Consider the following 21,998-nt stretch of genomic DNA (forward strand, 5'->3'; position numbering starts at 1 on the left):
ATGCATGAACCCAAATCCTGGTAAAGAAATGAATAGCTTCACTTGGTGACCATTAGCTCTCATATAAACAAAGCACAATAATGTTATGAAAGCGCCATAAAAGAGCATTATTATCTGCCATCTCCTCTCTCTTTTGCGGCAATGCATGAACCCAAATCCTTCGGCTATGTCGTTATTTACTTTAGAGAGCTAGTAAAATAAAAGCACGTCGTTAAAGCAATCATGCTCCATTTTTTCTCTGAATATTCTGCGCCGATATCGTTGTAGTGTGAACGCTTGAGCAACAGCATATCGTTATAGTTTATAGTTATCTTTATAGTTGTCGCTCTAAGTGTGAATGGGCCTTAACACCAACATTCTTGGCAGTCTGGGCAGTAGTCACTGTGGCCTTGTAAAGGGCAGGATCCAGGGAAAAAGCTGCTCAGTCTTATTGAGTCTGAAATTGAGATGGTGGACAGACGTCCAACTGGAGATGTCAGTGAGGCAAGCAGAGATGCGCCCCTAAGCGTGAGTGTTGGAGAGGATGGGGAAAAAAAGTAGACTTGAGTGTCATCGGCATAGCAATGGCAGGAGAAGTTGTAGGATGTGATGAAAAGGCCAAGCTGACTAGTGTAGGGAGACAAGATGTGTGGGCCTAGAACTGAGCCTTGGGAGACCCCAGTGGAGAGGGTATGCAAAGAAGACAGAGTTCCCCTCCATGATACCTGATAAGTGTGGTCCACCGGGTATGAAGCAAACCATGAGAGCACAGACCTGGGGATCCCCAGGTCAGCCAGGGTTGCAAGGAGCATCTAGTGTTTGACAGTGTGAAAGGCAATGGATTGGTCTAGCAGGAGGATTGAAGAGAGAAACAGCTCTAGCAGAATGGAATGCTTAATGACAGCAAGAAGCATAGTCTCAAGGCAAACGGGCTGTCTTGAAGCCAGAATAGTTGTGGTGTAACAGGCAATTCTGCAACAGAAATTTAGAGTTTGTTAGAGGCAGCATATTCAAGAGTTTTGACATCAGATTGGGCGAGGTTAGGTTTCTTGAGTAGTTCTTGAGTAGTAGCTGACTTGAAGGCAGATGGTACATAGCCAGATGTCGGGGAGAAGTTAATGGTTTTAGTCCAGAAGGGGAGAGGATCAGCAACAATGGTCTGGAGGGAAGTAGAGGGGATGGGGTCAAGAGGATAACACATCATTTGAAAACAATATCTCTCACCTCGTTGGAAATTTCTCTGCCATACATCACCCTTGCAATGAATATTGGGGCTTCCTATTTATTCTCATCAGCCACATCACCATCTCATGCATTTAATACCCAGAACATAATCTGTTCTCGATCCTTGGCGTTTGTATGTTTTGGAATTCTACCTTGGTTCTATCATGGGTGTCTTGGAAGGACAAAAAGAATGGACAATAGCATATACTGATAACAACCTTTGGATTTTGGGATTTGGGAGAATAGCCCATGGTCACAAAATTTCTTGGATTGTAATAGCATAACAGAAACATTATAGCCTTGTTACACTGTTACAAAAATCATTAATTTTCCTCAACATTTTAGTGGTAAGAGATAGAAAATCAACCCACCAATATAAATTCCACCCTGCGTTATTGAATACAGTATGTGTTCCTATTCTATGAACCTTCAACATGCCTATATTTTTTCAAATTTTGCTTACTGTCCTACAAAAAGATTTCCAATTGTATTATTATTTTTACCTCCGCCAAGGAGGTTATGTATTCTGTGCCGTTTGTTTGTTTGTCAGCAGGATTACGGAAAAACTACTGGCCCGATTTTCATGAAACTTCGTGGAAGGGTGTAGCATGGGCCAAGGAAGAACCCATTAAATTTTGGAGCGGATCCGTATATTGGTTGCGCTTGCACATTTGCATATCATAGAAGACTGGACTATTGGCCTTGGCGGAGGTCTGCGCTCTCTGAGTGCCCTTCTGAAAAGATTCTAAAAATTTATTTGAAGTTCTACAATAACAAAAAAAAAATTGTTTGTAAAAGTATCCACCCCCATCCCGCCTGCACCATTGTACCATCTGGGCTATGTGGCCTCACAGGCTGACTTGTTAAGCAGGGGTTCTCAACAATATTTCCCCGTGCAAATTTGTTTTATTTCTATAATCTAGTTTTTAAGGTCAGTATAAGGTCCCCTCAATATACCTTGATGTGAATTTTGGGTGTAAGGTGAACGTTCCATCAGAATAATCGAGCACAGTCAGGCATATGTGGTTCTCTTATGGATGGCATTTGTGTCCAGTTTCTGAGGTTCCCATCAATGCCCACCCATCACTATTACCCAAAATAAAGAGGGTGCCATTGCAGTGCAGTTTTTGTTGCCCACTTTTACTATACTAGTCAGTGGAGAATTTTGACATGAAAAACCCACTTAAAGGTGCACCTTTTAAGGACAGTGATCATATTTTGTACTTATTAGGGGCCGGCAGCAGCTCTGCTGCCTGTGTGTTTTATTATTCTATCTTTCTTACCAAAACTGCCTTCCCATGCATGAAAACTCACCAAACTTGGCACATAGCTCCAGTTCCATGCAAAACGACACTCACTAAAGTCTGGGGCAAATAGTCCAGATGGTGGCACTACAGCAGCAGTCTAAAGTTTAAAACTTTAAAAAATCAGAAAAAAATCAACAATACATGCTACAGCTCTGTAATTTTCTGAGGTAAACAAGACAAAACTGGTACCTATACTAAATTATGAAGTCCACCACTTTGTTTATATTAAAAACTGTAAAATGAATTAAATCTAACTAGTCCCACATACTTTGCACAAATTACATGGAAATCACTACAGAGCATCATTAGACCTGCCCAAATAAAACTATTGTGGGGTTTTCATTTAATCAAAAATTGAGCCCACAGCTTATCAAAATGTCTGACTGTAAATGGTACTGTACACAGACACGGTGAAATGCTACTTACTCAATGTCCAATCTTCATGTAAAAAATTCAAAATATTTTTAAAAATGATTTGAATTCTGCCTTTATGGAAACCATTGTAGTCAATGGAAAATAGGCCATCTTTAAACATCAGTTTTTCACTTATGAAGCATTCAATCCTTGTAAAAATAAATTACAAACATCTCTATGTTGTCTAAAGTATGCAAATTCTCAGAATTTTATCTTGAAAATGAATATTTGACTCTGCCTTTGTATGGATGGACAGATCTTATAATGCACCCTGCTGGTTGCCTCAGTCATAAGGGCAGTTTATAGTACAACGATTTATGATCGCCCGATGCACATCGCTGCAAAGTCACCAACATTCCATCATCGCTCAACTTTGATTTTGGACGCTGTCGCTCATAAAAAGTATAAACACTAGAGCGATTATAGAACGCATCGCAGAGGTTCAGTCATTTGCTCTCATCTAGTTACTTTACTTTGTTACTATAGTTCTAAATAGCAACTAGCAGTCTGCTTTTAATAACGCCATGTAACGAAATATATATTTTTTTAATTGCACTAATTGAAAATTTAACCATTTGAAAGGAAAATAATAATAATACATTTTGTAAACCAGTCTGCAGAATAGCCTAATATCATGTTATGTAACTGCTTTTGCAATGTTATTTTTCACTCTTTCTTTTTAAATAAGAAGTTTCATTCAAGTAAATCTATTGTCTTTATCCAGGTCTAGATAAATAGCATAAATTGTCTCCTCAGTGTACGTTTTATTCTACAGTCTATTACAAAAGTACGGTCTTCCAGAGCTGTTGATTACCGTTTAATTTGAGCTCAGAAATTAATCGACGTTAGGATAAGAGAGTTCCATAATGTTGTCATGACAACTGAGCCAGCGATGGGGTCAAAGTTCAATCGAATTTAAGTCTCAGCGATGGGCGCAACGACCATCGCAACGATCACAGATCGCCTGTCGCTGGAAGTATAAACAACATGTCATTGTGACCGACGATAGAATATGATCATCGCCGGTGGTGACGATCATAAATCACTGTATTATAAACTGCCCTATAGTGTGACACCTCCTCTCTTCAAACCATCAACAGATATCTCAACAAGTTCATGACTTGCCCTTGGTTTCAAAAGTTGTGAGTTCGAGTCCTGGGTGATGCTGAGTAAATGTGCTTTCTTGATGTAACTCTCTTTTCCCTCTTACGCTACATCTGCCGGCCCCGTCCATGACTGCTTGCAGTCCTACTTTTTATTTATTTTTTTAATCCAGGAATTGGAATCAAATACCATCCCTAGAAAACATGTAGGCCTACTATAGTGTGGTGAGTCCACCATACACATCAAAATTCACATCAAGATATTAGATGGGATCAGAAATTGTATTTGTTAGAAAGGCAGAATTAGAACACTTTCCAAAAGGAAAATACTGCTCTAAACCCTCAAGTACAATGAAAACATGAAGTCTCAGTAACATATGAAATATTTAAGACTCTGAATTGAAAAAGGCCTTATTTGACTTGATAAGCAATATTCCTACCCATAGGGGGCTTATTTGTTTAGCATCACCAATGCCCATATTTTCTTTTTTATCAGAGCCACAAGACATGAACTGACCTTTAGCTAGATGTTGTCTTAAAACAAATGTCTGCCAATGTGCAATTTAGCTCCAAAAAGACAAAGGAGCTGAATACTTTTACAAACTCGATTTCTTTGACATTTGAATGTTATACTTGCATACATTTCTAGAATATACATTTCATATTTATCTGATAGTACATTGAACACAATGCAGAATAATTCCAAATAAAAGCTTTTTGAAATAACTGTTGCACAATACATTTTAGGTTTTTGAGTGACTATACACTCACCACACAAGTAGTGGGTTAGATTTAGAAATTAATTTTACATACTTTGAGAGTAAGTCTTATAATAGCTAGCTACTATACAGTACTGGAGGCTTTATCTCACTAAATAATTCCAATTTCTTGCATTTCTAATTATATTAGAAATTACAACTCAAGTTACTTCTACTTTTTAATTAATGGAAATAAAATTTTTTGGAGCTCATGTCTGCCCACCTATCACAAAGAACCTAGGGGATGAACTAACCTTCCCCTACACTGAGGAGCTTCTTCTACAACATGCTTTTGAAAGCCACTGAAGGATTTAAAAATATGCAAAACAGTTACATAACATTTCTAAATTATTAACTTCTTTATGTGGCTTAGACACAGGGTTGGAGATATAAATGCCTTATGTAAGGTCTTATATTATTAAAGAGGACAAGTTTCAGTGGTGTATGTGCTGAGGTCCAAGTGTGGGCTCATAATTGCTTAAGAGATCTGATCTATTTATAGTTGTTGCAACCCACAACATTGACATCATTCAAACCTTAAAACACAATAACAATGAAACAATTTTTGTTATTCTGGCATCCCACTGGATCAACCTAACACAAAAAATTATTTCCGCTAAAGTCACACTGAAGCAAGCCAGAGCTTGGCAGATTGAATCACCTAAGGAATGCCTGTAAAATAAGAGGGCTGCAACTGAAGATAAATCAGTGTTTCTACTAAAATTTTCAGAACGTTCTCAATTTTATCAGGATCATCTGATCGATCACCAAGCAATACTTGTTTCAAAACATGCAAAAAGGTTTAATGCCAGTGTTGATAAGGCAATTTAGTTCCATACTGAGTGATTAAAAGGATTGTTAATAGTTTTTAGAAAGCCTACCTGATTCATCTTAAACTGGGACCCCTTTCAGGTCTTCCAAAATTCTGCGTAACATAGGAAAATGTTCTAATCTACAATTTCAGATAAACACAAATTGGTAAATTAGCTTAATCTAGCCATTATTAGTGTTGTTACTGGAGTATTTACCAAATACTAAACTGTGATACCAACTAAACGTGAAACATCATAAATTAAAGCAGAGGAAGGTTTCTTAGATACAGAAGGATGATGGATCACTTTATTAGAGAAGTAGGAATTAGATCTCAATCATTTTTATCCAATGACCCCAAATTAATGATCTAACTACATTGTTGTGTCAAAGCAGATTCAATCAGTACTCAGTATTGGACGATTTCTCAAGTTTCGTACTCGGAATGAGCAGCAAAAAAGTGATGTTGGTGCATCCCTATTCACTCTATTAGTACAACTAATAGTATCAACTATTCACTCAGTATAATTTTGGACATATTTCTGCAGTTGGTTAGCAGACATTCCACAGTTAGTGTTCCTATGCCCTCTGGTACTGCACCTTTATTACTGGCCACTGGACACACACAGACACTGTCCGCTATTCCTGTATGCAGAGAGATGGCTAGAGGTTTATTTTAATTTTAATGAATTGTTCAAGTATCCTTATGTAAAAATCCCCAAACCATCGCTGTAAAACCTTTACTGAACTCCTCTGATTATAGTTGAGCTTCTAAAGCCTCGTTATCTGTCATGACAACCAAGGTCAATGGGAAGACTGCTGTTGCAATGTCTATTCACCAGGATGGAAATACATGAACGGCCTGTCAGTCTTTCATTTTAGAAAAATCTCGAAAAATGTTATTTCAGAAAAATGACAGGGGTTCAAAAATTATCATCACCAAATTCATCAACCTTTCACACCATTATACAAAACAGTGCAAGCCTAATTATTTCTTCTTGTTTGTTTTAGATTTGTTTTTAATAGAAGAGGCAAAAAATCCCCAAAAACCTGCATTTTAAATTATTTTGTAGCTCACTGAAATGCGCAAAAAGTCAATGGGTGCACAAACGTCTGTACATGACTGTAGATAAACATACAGTAGCTTTTATAGAAAAAATAATTTTGCTGTGAACAAATTTTCACAATGAAGAACACTATTTTCGGCTACACTTAACATAAATATTTCTTCACACCCAATTCCCTTGCTCTTATGTCCCTCTGGAATAAGAGCACATACAGTGAGGACATCAGGAACCTTCACAGCAGCCTCAGTCTGAGCGCATGCTCGTTCAACATGACATGCTGCCTCTTCACAAATCAAGCCTGAAATATTCCCCTGTGTTGACCTGCTCAGTTCCTTTACCTGCGTCACTGAAGCCTAAGACAAGATGCTGATTGATTGCTTTCAGCAGGGGAGCAGTGATGAAAATATCTACAGTCCAGTGAAGAAAAAAAAGGAGAACAAACACACAGGCTAAAGCCTTTGAAGAATGTGTTTAGTTCAAAATGTGAATTTGTCCTACCTCAGTTGACCTTCAGAAGTTTAAAAACAACTCCTTGTGACTCCTTGTGTACAATTATGTGTTTGATAAGTAAAAAGTATTAAAGCAACATTTCTTAACACTAAAAAGCTATAGGTCTACAATGTTTCTTTCACCTGTCTTTTCCTAGTTAGACTGTGCTGATGATCTTCTATAAATTGTCACCCCACAAAATAGTATTGATGCCTATTGTAAAGATGATATATCAAATTGCTTGATGGGATAAATGTTAATAGTCTTATGTAAATCAATAACATGCAAACACTAATTTGTAATTGAGTGATTAATTAATTCAAAAAAATTATCAAATCAAAAACAATATAAAATAATAATAGAATAATAGTAGATAAAATAATAGAATAGAAATAATAGAAGAATATAGAATAATAGAATAGATGTTATAAGAATATTCATTTTCCTTTAATTTCTTAACAGTCTTATTTTCAACCATATTTGTCACCAAATCTATAAATCTCTTACCTTATAAAACCTTTGAAAAAACTATTTAATAATTGGCGCTGCTGTTGCAGTGAAAACCTTTTTTCAGTGCAACGTCCCGTTTCATTCCCTTTCCCTTTCATTTTCACAGCTTGGCAAAGTTGTCTTTACTTTTTATTTTAGTGACTTATTTTTCCTTACTGTGCTCACTAGCACCATTTTTTAACTAGTAGCCAAACATGCCATCATATATCTTCAATTGCAATTTCCTGTAGTTAGTTTTGTATTTTTAAAGGGAAAATAATTAGTGGACTTTTGATACTTGTCTTAATTGCTCTCTAGAACAGCCATTGTTTCTGATTTACAAAGCAGTAAATTATTCAATCTAAAAGTATCAGCCACACATAAGAGTGTGGGAGCTTAATGGGCTCTCTGACCAAAGGTTCTTCTCAACTGACGGCGCAATCTCCACTCATGATGTGCTTTTGAAGTGTCTAAGGAAGAGGAGGTGGTCTTGAAACAAGGTTTCTGCAGGTTCCAGAAAGTCAAATTTAAAGCTTTTTAAGACCTTTTTAATGCTACCAGGAATGCAATCTAAGACCGATTTTAAAAAAATGAATCCAAGCAAAAAGTGTAGTATAGCCTAAATGACAACTTCCAAATTTAACACAGGTGAAACTATCCATTAGAGCATAAAAAATGACACAAAGTAGCAACTTCTGTTTAAGGAGATGCAATGAAAACATGAAATATCTCACCTGACTCTCACCTCACTCTAGTTTAGCTCACAAATACAATCTGTCCATAACCAAACAGACCAACCCCAAGTGCAACCGGGACTATAAATGTTTCAGCTAATCACATTGGTGGATAATACTGTGTACAATCAAGACCAGCAAATCTCAGTAATGTAGGGTGAAGACAGAGGGCAGAGAGAAGGGGCTATTTTCAGTTGATGGGCATCATCCCAATAGGTACAGTATATTTTCATGGAAAACTGGCCAAAGGAGGAGCTCTTGACAGTAACACACACAACAATGTTTACTTGCTGTCCTTCAGCCATCGCTCTGGGAATTTGCACTTCCCCATTTAATAATACTAGTGAACGTCTTTGGCTTCCTTTAACCAGCTATGTTTCGCTAGCTAGCTTATCATCAAATCGACAAACAGACGTGTTGACCTGATGGGTTAGCCAGCTGCCTGCAGTGGTGTAGTCTAGTCTAAGGAGGTGGACACTTTAATTAAAGTAGGGCTGCAGCTATCGATTATTTTAGTAATCGAGTATTCTACCGATTATTCCATCGATTAATCGAGTAATCGGATAAGAAATACTTTTGCTTTATTAAAGAGCAATAGTAAATATACAAAAGAGAAAAGCTGTCCGCACAAAGCTGTCCATACGACACTGTGATTTACTGAAAACGAGGTGAAATAATAATTATTATTGATATTTATTACTAGGCCTAAATATCATACAAGTTCATAAGACTGGCTAATGTACATTTATTTGCTATGTTGAAGGGTTGCCCTACACCTGCTGACCCTACTCACTGCAATCAAACTAAACTGAATATACCTGCTGTATTGGACTGGTGCATTTTAGGCTCCAATTGCTACTTACACCACCTGATATTTTGCTTTCTGGGGTATTTTATGCATCACTGTGAGGGGAGTAGGTGTGTGTGTGTGTGTGTGTGTGTGTGTGTGTGTGTGTGTGTGTGTGTGTGTGTGTATGTGTGTGTGACTATCATAATAATAACATGAATGAAGCTCAGGCTTTCACAAATTGACTGCAGCATTTTATTTTCTGTGGTTATTTTCTTGAGCAAAACTTAGCTAACTTAGGGACATCATAACTAGCCACCATATTGATTTACGTTCTTAACTAGCCATTACATATAGCCATAATTAACGTGCATTCTTTACTAGCCTTCATCTCATCCCGTTTTAATATTAAGTGCTGACTCCGCCCACCCGGGCCAGTTTCGGCGTACGCCGGTAGCAATTACAAGTGGACCCTATCCTACAGTCCCTGCTCTCAGCGGAGGGAAGGAGCTACGCTGTGTGTGGGAAGCGCTGTGACCGTCAGACCTCTCTGGATTAGACAAGCAAGTAGAGAAAACCGGCATCAGCCGAACCAATTTATTGCCAAATGCTTTGGGATTCAACACATTAACATTGCTTCCCATGGTCAGAAAAAGTCGGCAGATTTGTCGCTAGTCGCTTTTGAGAAATAAAGTCGCCAGGGGGGTCTGAAAAGTCGCTAAGTCTAGCGACAAGTTGGCAACACTGGATCCGAAACTTTGGACACTTTCTGTCGTTTTCTCTGGCCTGTCTCTTCTCTTCGCCCCTCGCTATTTTCTCTCTCTTTCTCCAGCGCGTTGTGCAACAGTAATAATCATCCGTGCGAAACACTGAGCGTGTATATAGTTATATGGATTAAACGAAGCTTCGATGCAAAGAATTTGCATCGATGATTTTTAGTAATCGAGTTACTCGAGTTTCTCGAGGAATCGTTTCAGCCCTAAATTAAAGCCTTAAATTTAGAAAAAAAATCAGACTCTTTTTCAGAACCCGCAGAAACCCTGTGAAAACATCTGGTCAATACTTGACCCAGCACAGCTGAATTTGTGGACTAAATTAAACTAAAATGACTAGCTTAACCTAGCTTAACTAAAATGAGGTTTGCTTGACTTATTCCATTTCATCTCATGGGCAGATATTGTACAACCAAGAGGAATTTAAGTTGCAAGACTAAATCAGGAACATCTCAGGACATACCTGAGACATGCTTGTGATAAAGGGCTATATAAATAAACAAACTTGAACTTGAACCTGTATTTTGGGGACACAGCTACCTGAGAGGCACTTTAGTCTGAGGTCTGAATACTGTTATGAAATTCTATTAAATCCCTGCTATGTGGACTAAACTCTGAATTGGAACCTGAGTGAATACTGAGGGATCTCTACTTTATAACCAACTAGGCTTCACATGATACCTTTTTCATATTCTACTATCCAGATGTGATGGCCAGCACATCACTTGCTGTGAGATCCACAGGGGAGTGCAGGGTGTAACTCTATTCTCTAAGGTAAACTGCTGGGCTTGTCAGGGTCTGACAGTATATCCACCCCATTTTTACGGACTGTGCTGAAACAAACTAGCTGAAAGGGAAAGATGTTATGAATATAGGCCAATGTTAAAGAAGGGAATGCAGACACAATGGTGGTTGGTCCTTCTGACATACTTCGAGGAAGCATCCACTGGCCTCCTCTGATATGTAAAGTGCTTATTAGCCCGCCTGGCATAATTATTAAAGCTACAATATGCAACTTTTTGACATTAAAATAACAATAAATAAATTGTATATATCATAACTTATCAGTCTACATCTGTATGTGACCCTGTGTAAACATACGTAAATTCCCTGTTTGCCTGAAATTGGCTTTACAATGATGTTCAGGATGTTTTTAGGCATATACTATCTGCTGTGGGTGCAGCCAGCAGCAAGCTTGGTTGTTGCTATCAAGTGCAGAGAAGTCAAAGCAACAACAACAATGGTGGAAAGCAGTAAAAAATGAAAGAACAGTGAGGCTAAATGTGTGGCAGAGAAAACACGTAAAAAAAAAAAAGAATATTGTCTTTTTGTTATTGTTGATTCTCTGTGTTTGTTGTCTCCTTCTTCAGCACCTGTTGTGGAGTTTATGGATGCCAGTTACCTCAGCCTGAGGCTAGATGTTGTTTCAAGATAGACAGCTCATCAAGATGAGAGACAAGTGTTGAGGCAGCAACTTGACCAGCTGATGGGGAGGAGGGCGGGACTATACTTCCTGTCTTAAGACAAAAAGTTTCATATTGTAGCTTTAAGATTTCAACACCAGCTCTGCCACAGGCAGAACCTCTATTCCTATGTGTTGTGTCTGCCTTACTTAGGAACAGAGGGTTACTTTCATAACCTAATGCTTTGAAATATTATTTAGGTGGTGAAATGATTCTTTTTTTGTAATGTAATCTACACAACTGTGTGAAGATTCACACCAACACACAATACTCAATTAGTTTGCATCAGGATTGTACTTTCTGCAAGATATGGGAGTAAGAAGGGGAGAAAAAATTCTCCTACCCTGTTGTGTGGATGCACTGCGTAGGCTTCCAGTGTCTTTTATTCAGGCTTCCAATAATATTGGTTAATTGCTAGATTTCTCTAGCTTCCCTCAACTTGCATCACGAGTAGGCGTGGAAGGGTTTACAGCGGGGGTATATTGCTGCTGACAGAATACAGTGTTCCGATTCTCTCTCTCTCTTAATTCTCATTCCCTTCTCACAGGCGCATTTCTCTAGCAGGTTCCCTTGAGAGAGGTTTCCCCAGAATCTACGTAAAAGGATTCCTACCCACGCCATGGTCTTAGGAACATCTCATTTTCATCCTCCCTCGCTCGCTCATGCACAAACACACACTCCCTCTCTCCCTTGTAAGATATTGTGTCCTCGTGTCTCCCTGCTCTCTTGCTCTCATGTTTTCATTTTCTCTTTTTTTCTTTTCTTTCTCTTCACTTCTTAACTTCTCTGGGCTTCTCCTCTCTACTTCCTGCCCCCCTCATATCTGATGGATCCTCCGTGGGAGGCAGCATCTCCCTCACACTGCAGCCGTGGGCCCTCACTCTGACAAATGACATGCCGGGCCCACTAGCTATGCGTGGGGGGAGATAAGCTTTAAGTTAAGAAAGAGGAATGGATCTGAATGGATGGTGAAACTCATGGGCAGTATCTCAGTGAGAAGTATTTGATCGAGCACAGAGAAGGGCTGGGAAATACAGGGAGCGATGCAATGTTGCGTCACACATTTAAATATAATGACTATAGCAAAACATTAATCAAAACATGGTTTGGCTGTCAACTGTGACAATAAAACAGAGTAGAACATTCAGCATGGTATTGTGTACAACTCACATTCAGCTGTACAGCCTGTAGGCTCAGGCTTTAGCTTGTGTTTTGACTGAAGAGACACTTTTCAATAAGTCACTTACGAATGCTGCTTGGCTAACTGTTGGGCCAAAGAGAATGCTGTAGGATCTCGGTCGAAGGCCAGGACTGTGACTTCAGGAATCATATTCAGCATTGCTTTGGTGTGACCCCCACCTCCAAATGTCATGTCCAGCACCACCTATATGCAAGGAAACATGCAAGCAAGAAATATACTCAGCTCACAATATGATTCCATATACACTATGATTGACATTATCATATTGTCACAATATTGATCCTCGTTGATAATGTTGTATTGGTATTTTGTTTAGTAGTTTGAACTCATCTCAAGCCACTTCATATCAGAAATGAAGTTGAAATTAGAATTAGAATTTTGAATGGATAAGGAAGGTTACTTCAGAATATTGTGATCTTTTGTGAAATTTGTGAAAAAATCTAATAATGCAAAAATATCAATATTTATTGGGCACCTGAAAACATATGTGGATTCCCAATCATAGAAAAGCGAGATGGCTGTGAAAGGCTACATGATAGAGGCACAAAACGTGTTTTGCCGAAAGTGGCTTCTTCACGTATGAAACCTGATATTATTAAATACTGATATTTTTGTATTACTGGCACTCCCTTCCCCATTTTGATAATTTTTTGCCTCCTGAGTGCCTTGCCTATTGTTTCCACGCTACTGCTGTGAAATTTGGTAGCCAACTGTAGTTAATCACTGCAGATTATGGCTATACTGATATTAAATTACATTTTTCAGCTCCACAAAGCACAATGGCATTTTGCATCAAAACACATTGACAATATACTGCTTTATACCATATGAGAAGAAAATTAGGCTAAGTATCCACTAAAAGTTCTTTTTAATTCTGTTTTACAGTGTCCTTCATTCGGCTGTAACACATTAAAGTGGTAATCCATGAGATTCTTGTTTTTTTCCCTTTTTATTTTGCAAATCTTTAGCGCTCATTGCCGTGGTGTTTTTGCACTGCACATCCCAGAGATCACTGGGAAATCAAAAAGTGTCACCAGTGCCATGACATCTTTTTCCTTGGATTTTCGCCCTTTTTCGAATAACTTCATTCAGCTCTAATTAACAAATGCAAGGACTCAGCATGCTCCAATGACATCACTCAGGACAACTTCAAATTCAGTAACTCTCAAATTACAATTCCTACCTAAACTATTGGTACTCATATGGTAAACATAAACACAAAAGGCAGTCAAAGCAACATCAGTGATGAAAAGCAGTAAAAACAACATTAATAATCTACTGTATTCTATAATCCTACAACTATGAAAGTCATATCTGGTCGGAAGGCTGTTCAGACTACGCGACACGACAAAGATGGGCGTCACACATGAAGACGAGGGATCACACAATTCACACAATTCTGTCATTTAAAAACGTTTTCCCATTTGTTCAGAGCAGTTCACTATAAATACAATTATAAAATACCTGTTCTATTGTTTCTTGCTCCGTGGTACAGAAGCTACAGTGTCTATTTACATTACAAATGTATTTTGAAGTGACACCAAAATTGTTGATGAGGAATTTTGTATGAAACTTCTTTCATTTAATTTCTAGAGTGGAGCAAGTGGAGTTGGGAATCTTGCCAATATAAACCATCTACATGAGTAGCCTAGGCGTTGCTGGTGTTATATGCGACTTCTCTTCCGGTTCATCCCCCTGTATCTAAACTCCCATTGGCTGTTGCCAGTGTCACTCTCACATGTCAGTCTTGGTGAGTCTTGGACCACTTTACACTAGACGAACCCGACTAGACTCGGCCCAACAAAGTCAAACATGTCTGAAAAAATTGCGTCGGCAGCCAGAGTCGGCAGTCTTCAGCCCATTCACACTAAAGGACAGTCTGCGCCAACCGTCAGCCTCAAGTGCAACCCCCCCTAACTCTGACTAGCCCAGATTCAAATTCGGCTTAGAATCGGCATTAGAATCGTCTAGTGTGACCTTAGTTTTATTTACACAGAATAGTAGTTAAGAGAGGTTACTCTCTGTACAAACGCATGCCCCCTGGCCGACGAACCTCTTGGAATGCTAACAAATTTGTGGTGATTACACACGGAAATGGTCCTGTTTCCACCTCGCTCTCCATTTCTGCTGTGTCCCACTGTGTTTGTGGTCTGAGAAACAATAGTTCTTACAGAAATACTCATTGACAGAAGGTAAACGTGGGAAGTTCCAACATATATTATAGCATTCTTTTAAGTTACAGTAACTCAAGGATGGCATTTTTAACAGTATGGTCTTGCAAGTTCTTGCAATTGCCTTTTCTTTGCTTCACTAAGATTTTGAAGTGCTACACATTTTCCATTTAAAAATACTTTTAGAAATCTTCATTTCTTCACTGGATTTTTTATGGTTAGTGTTCAGTGTACTCTAATATATGCTGATAGTGCCTGGGTAATATGACTATCAACTAGAGTATCACTCCAGAGAAAAAAAAAAATGTATTTGCAACAAGTAGGCCTAATATGAATTGACAGTTGGTATAAAATATGGAGTGATAAGTATAATGGAACCGAACAACAATATTTTTCCATAATTCTCCAGACTTTTTGTGAAATTACTACAGTTTTCAGGATCTGAATATGCCCTGGTATAGCAGTGTGGACTTTGTTTATACTGTATATGGCTGCAGTGTTTTTATTTAATCAAGTTCACAAGTACAAGATTGATTGCGATTCAGCTACAGACAGAACAGCTGACAAGGCAGAGTGAGAATCTCGATGTAATCTTAATAATCCCTCAACTTCTCTATAGGCAAAGATATTTTGCAAGCTAATAAGTGAAAGACATTCCTGATACTTGCTAACCAGCTTGCCATGGCAACTTTGCAGGTTGGTCAGGTCTCTATGGTTAACTTAGCCACCTTCCACATAAACACACTTGCAGAGCAGAAAACATCTCCAGTCCATGCATTGGTATTTCCTTATTGCCACTGCTACAAACAAACAATCCCAGCACTGTACTGACTGAACTGTCCCAGATCATTTGAATAATTTGGATGTATCCCATTTTAATTTTTTTCATGGCTTTTAATTTTTGCACTGTGCTGCATTATACTGTCAGCAAAAGGTAGACAGCAGATGTAAAATGACACAATAGTAAACGCCTGCTATTCCCCACAAAAACATTAAACATGTCGATCGATAGTGACGTTGAAGGTGGGGTGTGTGCGTGCATGTGTGAGGGAAGAAGTGATCAATGGCGGTTCCCTCTCCCTTCCAGCGCACAGCAGCAGATGGGGAGGGGGTGTGGGCTAGTGGGATGAGTCACACGCATAATGAACTTGCCTGTTGTGCTATTCAATACAAAACAGGAAAAAGAAAACACAACAGAAATACAAACAGCAAAGTAGGCTGGCTTTTATCTAAACGGTCGACATAAGCAACTGGGAGACAAACTGGTCATCAATTGGAGTGTACAACACTTAACACAACAACCTTTTCTCACATCTTATGAGAGCTGTGGCTAAAACAGTGAAGACAATGCCTATTCTTTACTGGTGCAAACAGGGAGAAAGACAGCCCACCTCAACTATTCTTTGAATATTCAATTCTTTACTATGATTTGATGACTGGTTTATGAAATGGTAAAATCATTTTGGATGGTAGGTAATATAAATAAGGAAAACAATGCATGTGAGCATTGGCTGACCAAACAGCAGCTGTTGCCTGTCTTTGGTCACACATTAGACATCTATGATATTGATTTTATGACTAGCCTACCATGTATCTAGACTTTTCAGGACTCAGTTTGCAAAATTTAAAAAGCATCAACATAACATCAAATCCCCAAATACTGAGAAAGCCCTTGGACTATTTTGTCTAAGGTACATCTGGACATATGTGTTCATTCACATGTGAGCCACTGCTGCATAAAACAGACACATAGCACAATGCAACAAGTTGATAATATCCATCTTTAGAAGGTTGAGGTTGAGATGAGCTGAACACCCGCTGCATAAAAAAAAACTAAGCAGAAAATTAAATATGTACAATCAAAAATGCGATATTGGAAGTTTACAAGGTCATTTACACAGTAAATTGAAAAGCTAGTTCCTTTACCCTGAGGGAAAATAGGCTTCTACAAAGGCCATGAGTGCTGTTCTGAGATTTTTTCCCCTTTAAAAAACCCCTGCTACTTCTGCCACCAGATGGACAAAACAACTCCTTGAAGGATTTGGTGATAATGGGTTTGGCATTTGCAATGATGATTGACACCAAAGTTGGAGTGAGTCATTCACATTGATATTTCATATGGAGGGGTGTCAGCGAAGCCAGGTCTACCTAGTCTACCTTGACCAGAGAAGGCAGCAGCAGAGGAATTAAACCAGGACATTTTAAGGCTCCTCTCTGTCTAAATGCAGAGACCATCTCTCCTATAATGCCCAAAGTAAAAGTAGTTATTGTACTGTATATTTGTCCTCTATTTAGGGTGTGTAATATCTGCCTTTCCCAGCAGAGGGAACAGGAGAGTTAGGAGTGGTCCAAGTGGTGCAGTCCAACAGTGCAGCTGCAAGGTACCAGAATGCAGGACACTTTGGCAGTCACCCCACAGCATTCTTAATGACAGCTTTTCTTCCCAAAAGGAACAGGTAAACACACCAGACAATTTCAGTTTTTTTTGCTAAATCAAAAGATGGGTAACAGCATATCTAGATAGAGACTCTTCATTTTTTTAGCAAGTAGCACTTTTGCATGAGTTGGGTTTTTGCACACATACTGTAGCTCATGCAAAGAAATAACAGATCCTGGCCATATGGAAAAGGGCCCATATCTCAGTCTTCTTCTTATGGCTGAATTCATTAGGAAAAGGGGAACAGGAACCTGAGAGAAGGCTGAGTACTCACCTAAATCCTACTTGTGACTCCCCAGCCCAGGTCAGTTACAGTGGGGGATCTAAAATGTCACTGAGGGGAGTTTTTACAGATCCTGTTACACTAACAGACAGACCATTAGGGAGACAGATACACAGGTACAGGATCGCTTTCCTTGTCGCGTCCGTTGCCATGGCAAGGGTGGAGGTACCCGGTTTGCATTTCTCTCTCTGTCACACAAAGTTCATGGCAAGATGCAAGTACACAAAAAAATGGCAGGTTTGTGCCGTGAGAGCATGGTATAAATAGCTGAAGGTATAGGTTGTGATTAAGGGAATGATGGTGGCTTTCATTGACTGCAGGGCTTTACGGTTGGGTAGTGCAGTGACTACATACCAGGCCATTGCCCATGTGCACTGGACTGACATACATGTCACGCTTAAAACTATTAGGAGCCCGTACTCTATGTCAAGACAGTCTTACCACTAAAATTGCACTTCTTAAAACACAATCTTTGACTCGACCTGCATTAAAAAATAATTTGAAATCCATTCAAAAGGAGTTTCAATAAGCTTTGCCATTAGTAAGTTTAAGCATTTCCTGGGCCTCTTAAGGCGTACCTACACATGTTGATCGCAACTTTAAAAATAACTTAATGACTTTACCTGTTCATACTTCATAACCTGATGATGGTCTATGTACCGAAACATTGTTCCCTATAAAACCTATATTGACTGCAAGTGAAGTGGACAGTGTGTGCGAGCTTCTTCCTTCCTCTTCATACTTTAAAATATTCAAATGAATGTGAGAGAGTATGGAGGTTATAAAATCATACAGCTGTATTTCACCAAGAAGAAAAACAAAAAACCTGTCAATGTGTTTGTGTGCAAGTTAGTCTTGGCCTTGGTCTGAGGGGCGGGCGAGGGGGGCAAAACAGATGGCCAATGAGGGGGGACGAACTCAAAGGACACGAAAGCTTCCAGCAATTACTCTGTCAAGAGATTATTATGTTGATCGTGACCAGTGATGTCGGTGCCTAAACGCATGTTCACAGAGGATGTGGAACGGACGCGTGTTGGTTGTGTAGTGTAGGGAATGCACACACCAGAGCCATGTGCATGGCTCACAGACCTGTAGCGAAAGTTTCAGTGTCTAGTCTATTTTCTCTAGCCGCGTGTGGATTTAATAGAAAAACACAGTGGAAATACACTGTAGATAGTCAGATCATATCACCAGAGAAATGGTTATTGTTGTTGATTAGTACATTTGCACTGATTATCTACTTTTAAATATCACATACCAAATGAACATGGGGTCTGCTGTTGAATTACCACTAAAATAAATAAGATTAGTTGTTTAGTAATGAATGAGAGAGAGAGAGAGAGAGAGAGAGAGAGAGAGAGAGATGGATAGGTCCTATGCTTGTCCAAAGATTGTCCAATCACAAGTCACAACACTGACTGAAAATGTATCCTAAACAAATCCACGTGACTGCTTTGATGTGTGAGAGAATCTGTGTAGAAAGTGAAGATGGGACGATATAAAGTTAATCATCGTAGTGGAAAAATACAGGGAGCTATACGACCATCAGCATTATTTCTACAAAGACATCATAAAATCAGATAAGGCTTGGATGTTGTTGTCTAGACTGTTGGAGCACAAAGTAAGTACAGCCTATTTTCACAGGATATTTCTCTTTCATGTATTTGCAGGGAGATTCTGGTCTGAACAGTCCAGCTGGGACTTGCGCGTGTAAATCCCACTACACGTCCATTCCGTGTCCTGTCTGAACCAGGCCTAAGACACATGTGGTCTTTTGCCTCACCTACCTAAAGCTTTAAGTGTACTGACCTAAAAATGTTGCCTGTGTGTAATGTGTAGAGGCCTGCATGTGTCTCTTTGTGAGTAAGAAAGTGAGTGAGTGAGCAAGCAATAGAGAAGCACAAAAACGATGACAAAAAACCCCTTGCCAGAGGGCTCTTTCCAACTGCCTTTCTGTATGTTAAGCTAATCTCTCTTTTGTCAATGGAATGCTGCAGAGTTACAACAAATACTTACATTCCTCATCTATTCAGTGTTGTCTGAAATCTTTTGGCAAGAGTTTAAATAAAGGCATTTAAAGAGGTATTTGAACTAGTTAAGACAAGACAAACCTGCATGTGTTAAAACAGCCTTGCTCATTTGCCTCAAATAACACCTATCTGAGGAGGTTTGTGCAATTTCCGAAAGATTATGGGTGAAAATGAATCCTATCAGAAAAACATGTTGGAGCACACAATATTCAATGATAACCATGAAGGAAGGCTAGCCTTGTGTCACTGTCTGCCATTATAGCAGAGATTTAAACAATGAAAATGATTTCTGTATTACATATTTAGAGTGTCCTCTGATACTAAGGACATTGTGGGGAGTGTGCTCAAGGATATTTCAAATAAACATGAAATATGGGAAACATTCTCAATGACAAAGTGAGCCAGCTGTTAAAAGTTTTGTTGGAACACACATGAGGACCATTACATGGAGGATGTTATTCCAACGGTATGGGATGCAATTCCAATCTTCATAAACCACTCTTTTAGTAATCCTAGCAGACAAATATGCACCAATAAAACTGACCTCTCTTTATTTGTTATCTTAAAATTTAAAATGGGGAAATTGCTTTAAGTGATATTTCACTTTGGTACAATACTTTCATTTTCCTGTATACTCACACTGACATTCTTCCCAATAAAAATGACTGATTGGGGCGCTATAATTTAAGGTCCAAATTTTAAGCATTTGAAAGGCAACAACTCCCACACCGTAAACCCGATTTACGCAAAGGTTGTAACAGAATCTATGAGGTCAGATTGATCAATGAAAAAACATGTCCGTCTTCACACCTAAACACATTTCTATTCGCCTAAACCTCTTGAAACTTGGCACATACGTGCTACTGCTATCCAACTACCAGCCTTTAGAATTTCCTGATGATTGGCCAATAGGGAGCACTACAGTAAAGAATTTTACATTTTACATAATTCTTGAACCATTGGAATGGTTTCATTAGAATGAAAACTATTTTTTCCCCATGATTTTCTGGGTTACGCCAAATATATACAACATAACCGTTTATCTCACAGCAATTTTTCTTTGTCGTTGGAGATGTTTTTGCTAACTCCTCTTAGACCTCGGATCTAACCTTCCAAATTTGGCATGCAGCATCTCTGGACTCACATGACTAGAAGTTATCAAAAGATTGCTGGATTGCTGGCTTCCATAGGTACATCAATTTTGGGATGCAGCACCTATTTGACAAAATGAGCCATAACCTGTGAACGCAAAATCCAATCTTCATGGAACTTGACATATGTGGTTAATCCATGATTCCTCCCCAGCATGCCAAATTTCAGGAAATTTTGAATGTAGGTGGTGCTATAGTAATTGTATGCTCATAACTCTCAGTCAAAAGTCAAATTTTAGTGTGCTTTGTCTTGGTGCAATGTCATTACCACATCTCTAAAGTTGAAAGTCTAAACCATATGTACAAAACCTGGCAAGAGTTGGCAAATATGTGGCACTATAGGTCTCATTCTGCTTGGACCCCGCTGATTACAACTAGCTGCTCTATTTTTGTTTTGTGATTGATTGTTGATTAGTTAGATCTACGTAGGCTCGTTCTCTGTAAAGTCATTTTAGACATGGTTTTGTGATGATTTCAGATAATTTTAAACTCTTCAGCAATGACTGATGACAAACCAAAATCTGATATGAATGGGGATGTGAATGGAGCGGCCTAATATAGCCTACTTCATCATCTCTTGTAGCACAAGTTTATTCAATTGATACTACACAAGTACCTAGGCAATTACCCTAGGCACAACATTCATTTCAACTGCCAACATATTTCGCCATAGACAACATATTAATTACTGTGTGTGAGTGTGAAGCAATATTGGTGATGAATGAATGATGGCCAGGGGGCCGAAACATCAGTCTGTCAAGCAGATTTGCAGTTGCGCAGACTCTACTTTTTTCATTATTTGTTTCTGCCATGCAGTTGACTTTTTTGGATGTGTGTGTTCCACCTTTCTTAATTCATGGTATGTAAACTCCTTTGAGACATGCTTGTGATAATAGACTATATAGATAAATTTGACTTGACAATTTGAAGCAATATCGGTGCCACCTAATTACCTGTTGGTGCTACCAACTAAAATGTTAGAGGCACCAGTGAAACCAGTTAAAAAGGTTAGCCTAGAGCCCTAATTATTGTATCACCTTATCACTGTTTAGGTTCACAAAGGCTGAAGTAGGATGTCAAGCTGGGAGCCCAAATGACTCTGTCATTATTTTATGGCTGGTTAATTGTCTCACTGGAATGATCAGGTCTTTAATAAACCCGTTGCCTACACTTACTTCCTTGCCTTAGATCATGCAGCTTGAGCTTCAATATCACATAGTAGCATGGAGGAGGACAGGAGAAATAGGGAGGGAAGATATATTGCTTCATCAGTGCCCCTGGAGATGTTTCTAGATGTTACCAGTGCCATTGAAAACTCCAGTCCCTGT

The 21,998-nt window shown here is 38.9% G+C and overlaps 1 protein-coding gene across 1 annotated transcript in view; it reads right to left on the reverse strand.

Annotated features, from left to right (window-relative positions):
* mettl15 (methyltransferase 15, mitochondrial 12S rRNA N4-cytidine) overlaps nt 1–21,998 on the reverse strand; it is an 81,002-nt gene that overhangs the window by 22,916 nt on the left and 36,088 nt on the right. The window contains exon 3 of the mRNA XM_071917206.2: nt 12,645–12,781. Within this exon, the coding sequence (XP_071773307.1) occupies nt 12,645–12,781 (137 nt within the window). The remainder of the gene's footprint in view (nt 1–12,644; nt 12,782–21,998) is intronic.

The sequence above is a fragment of the Centroberyx gerrardi genome, chromosome 1 (genome assembly GCF_048128805.1).
Source record: "Centroberyx gerrardi isolate f3 chromosome 1, fCenGer3.hap1.cur.20231027, whole genome shotgun sequence".
NCBI lineage: Eukaryota > Metazoa > Chordata > Actinopteri > Beryciformes > Berycidae > Centroberyx > Centroberyx gerrardi.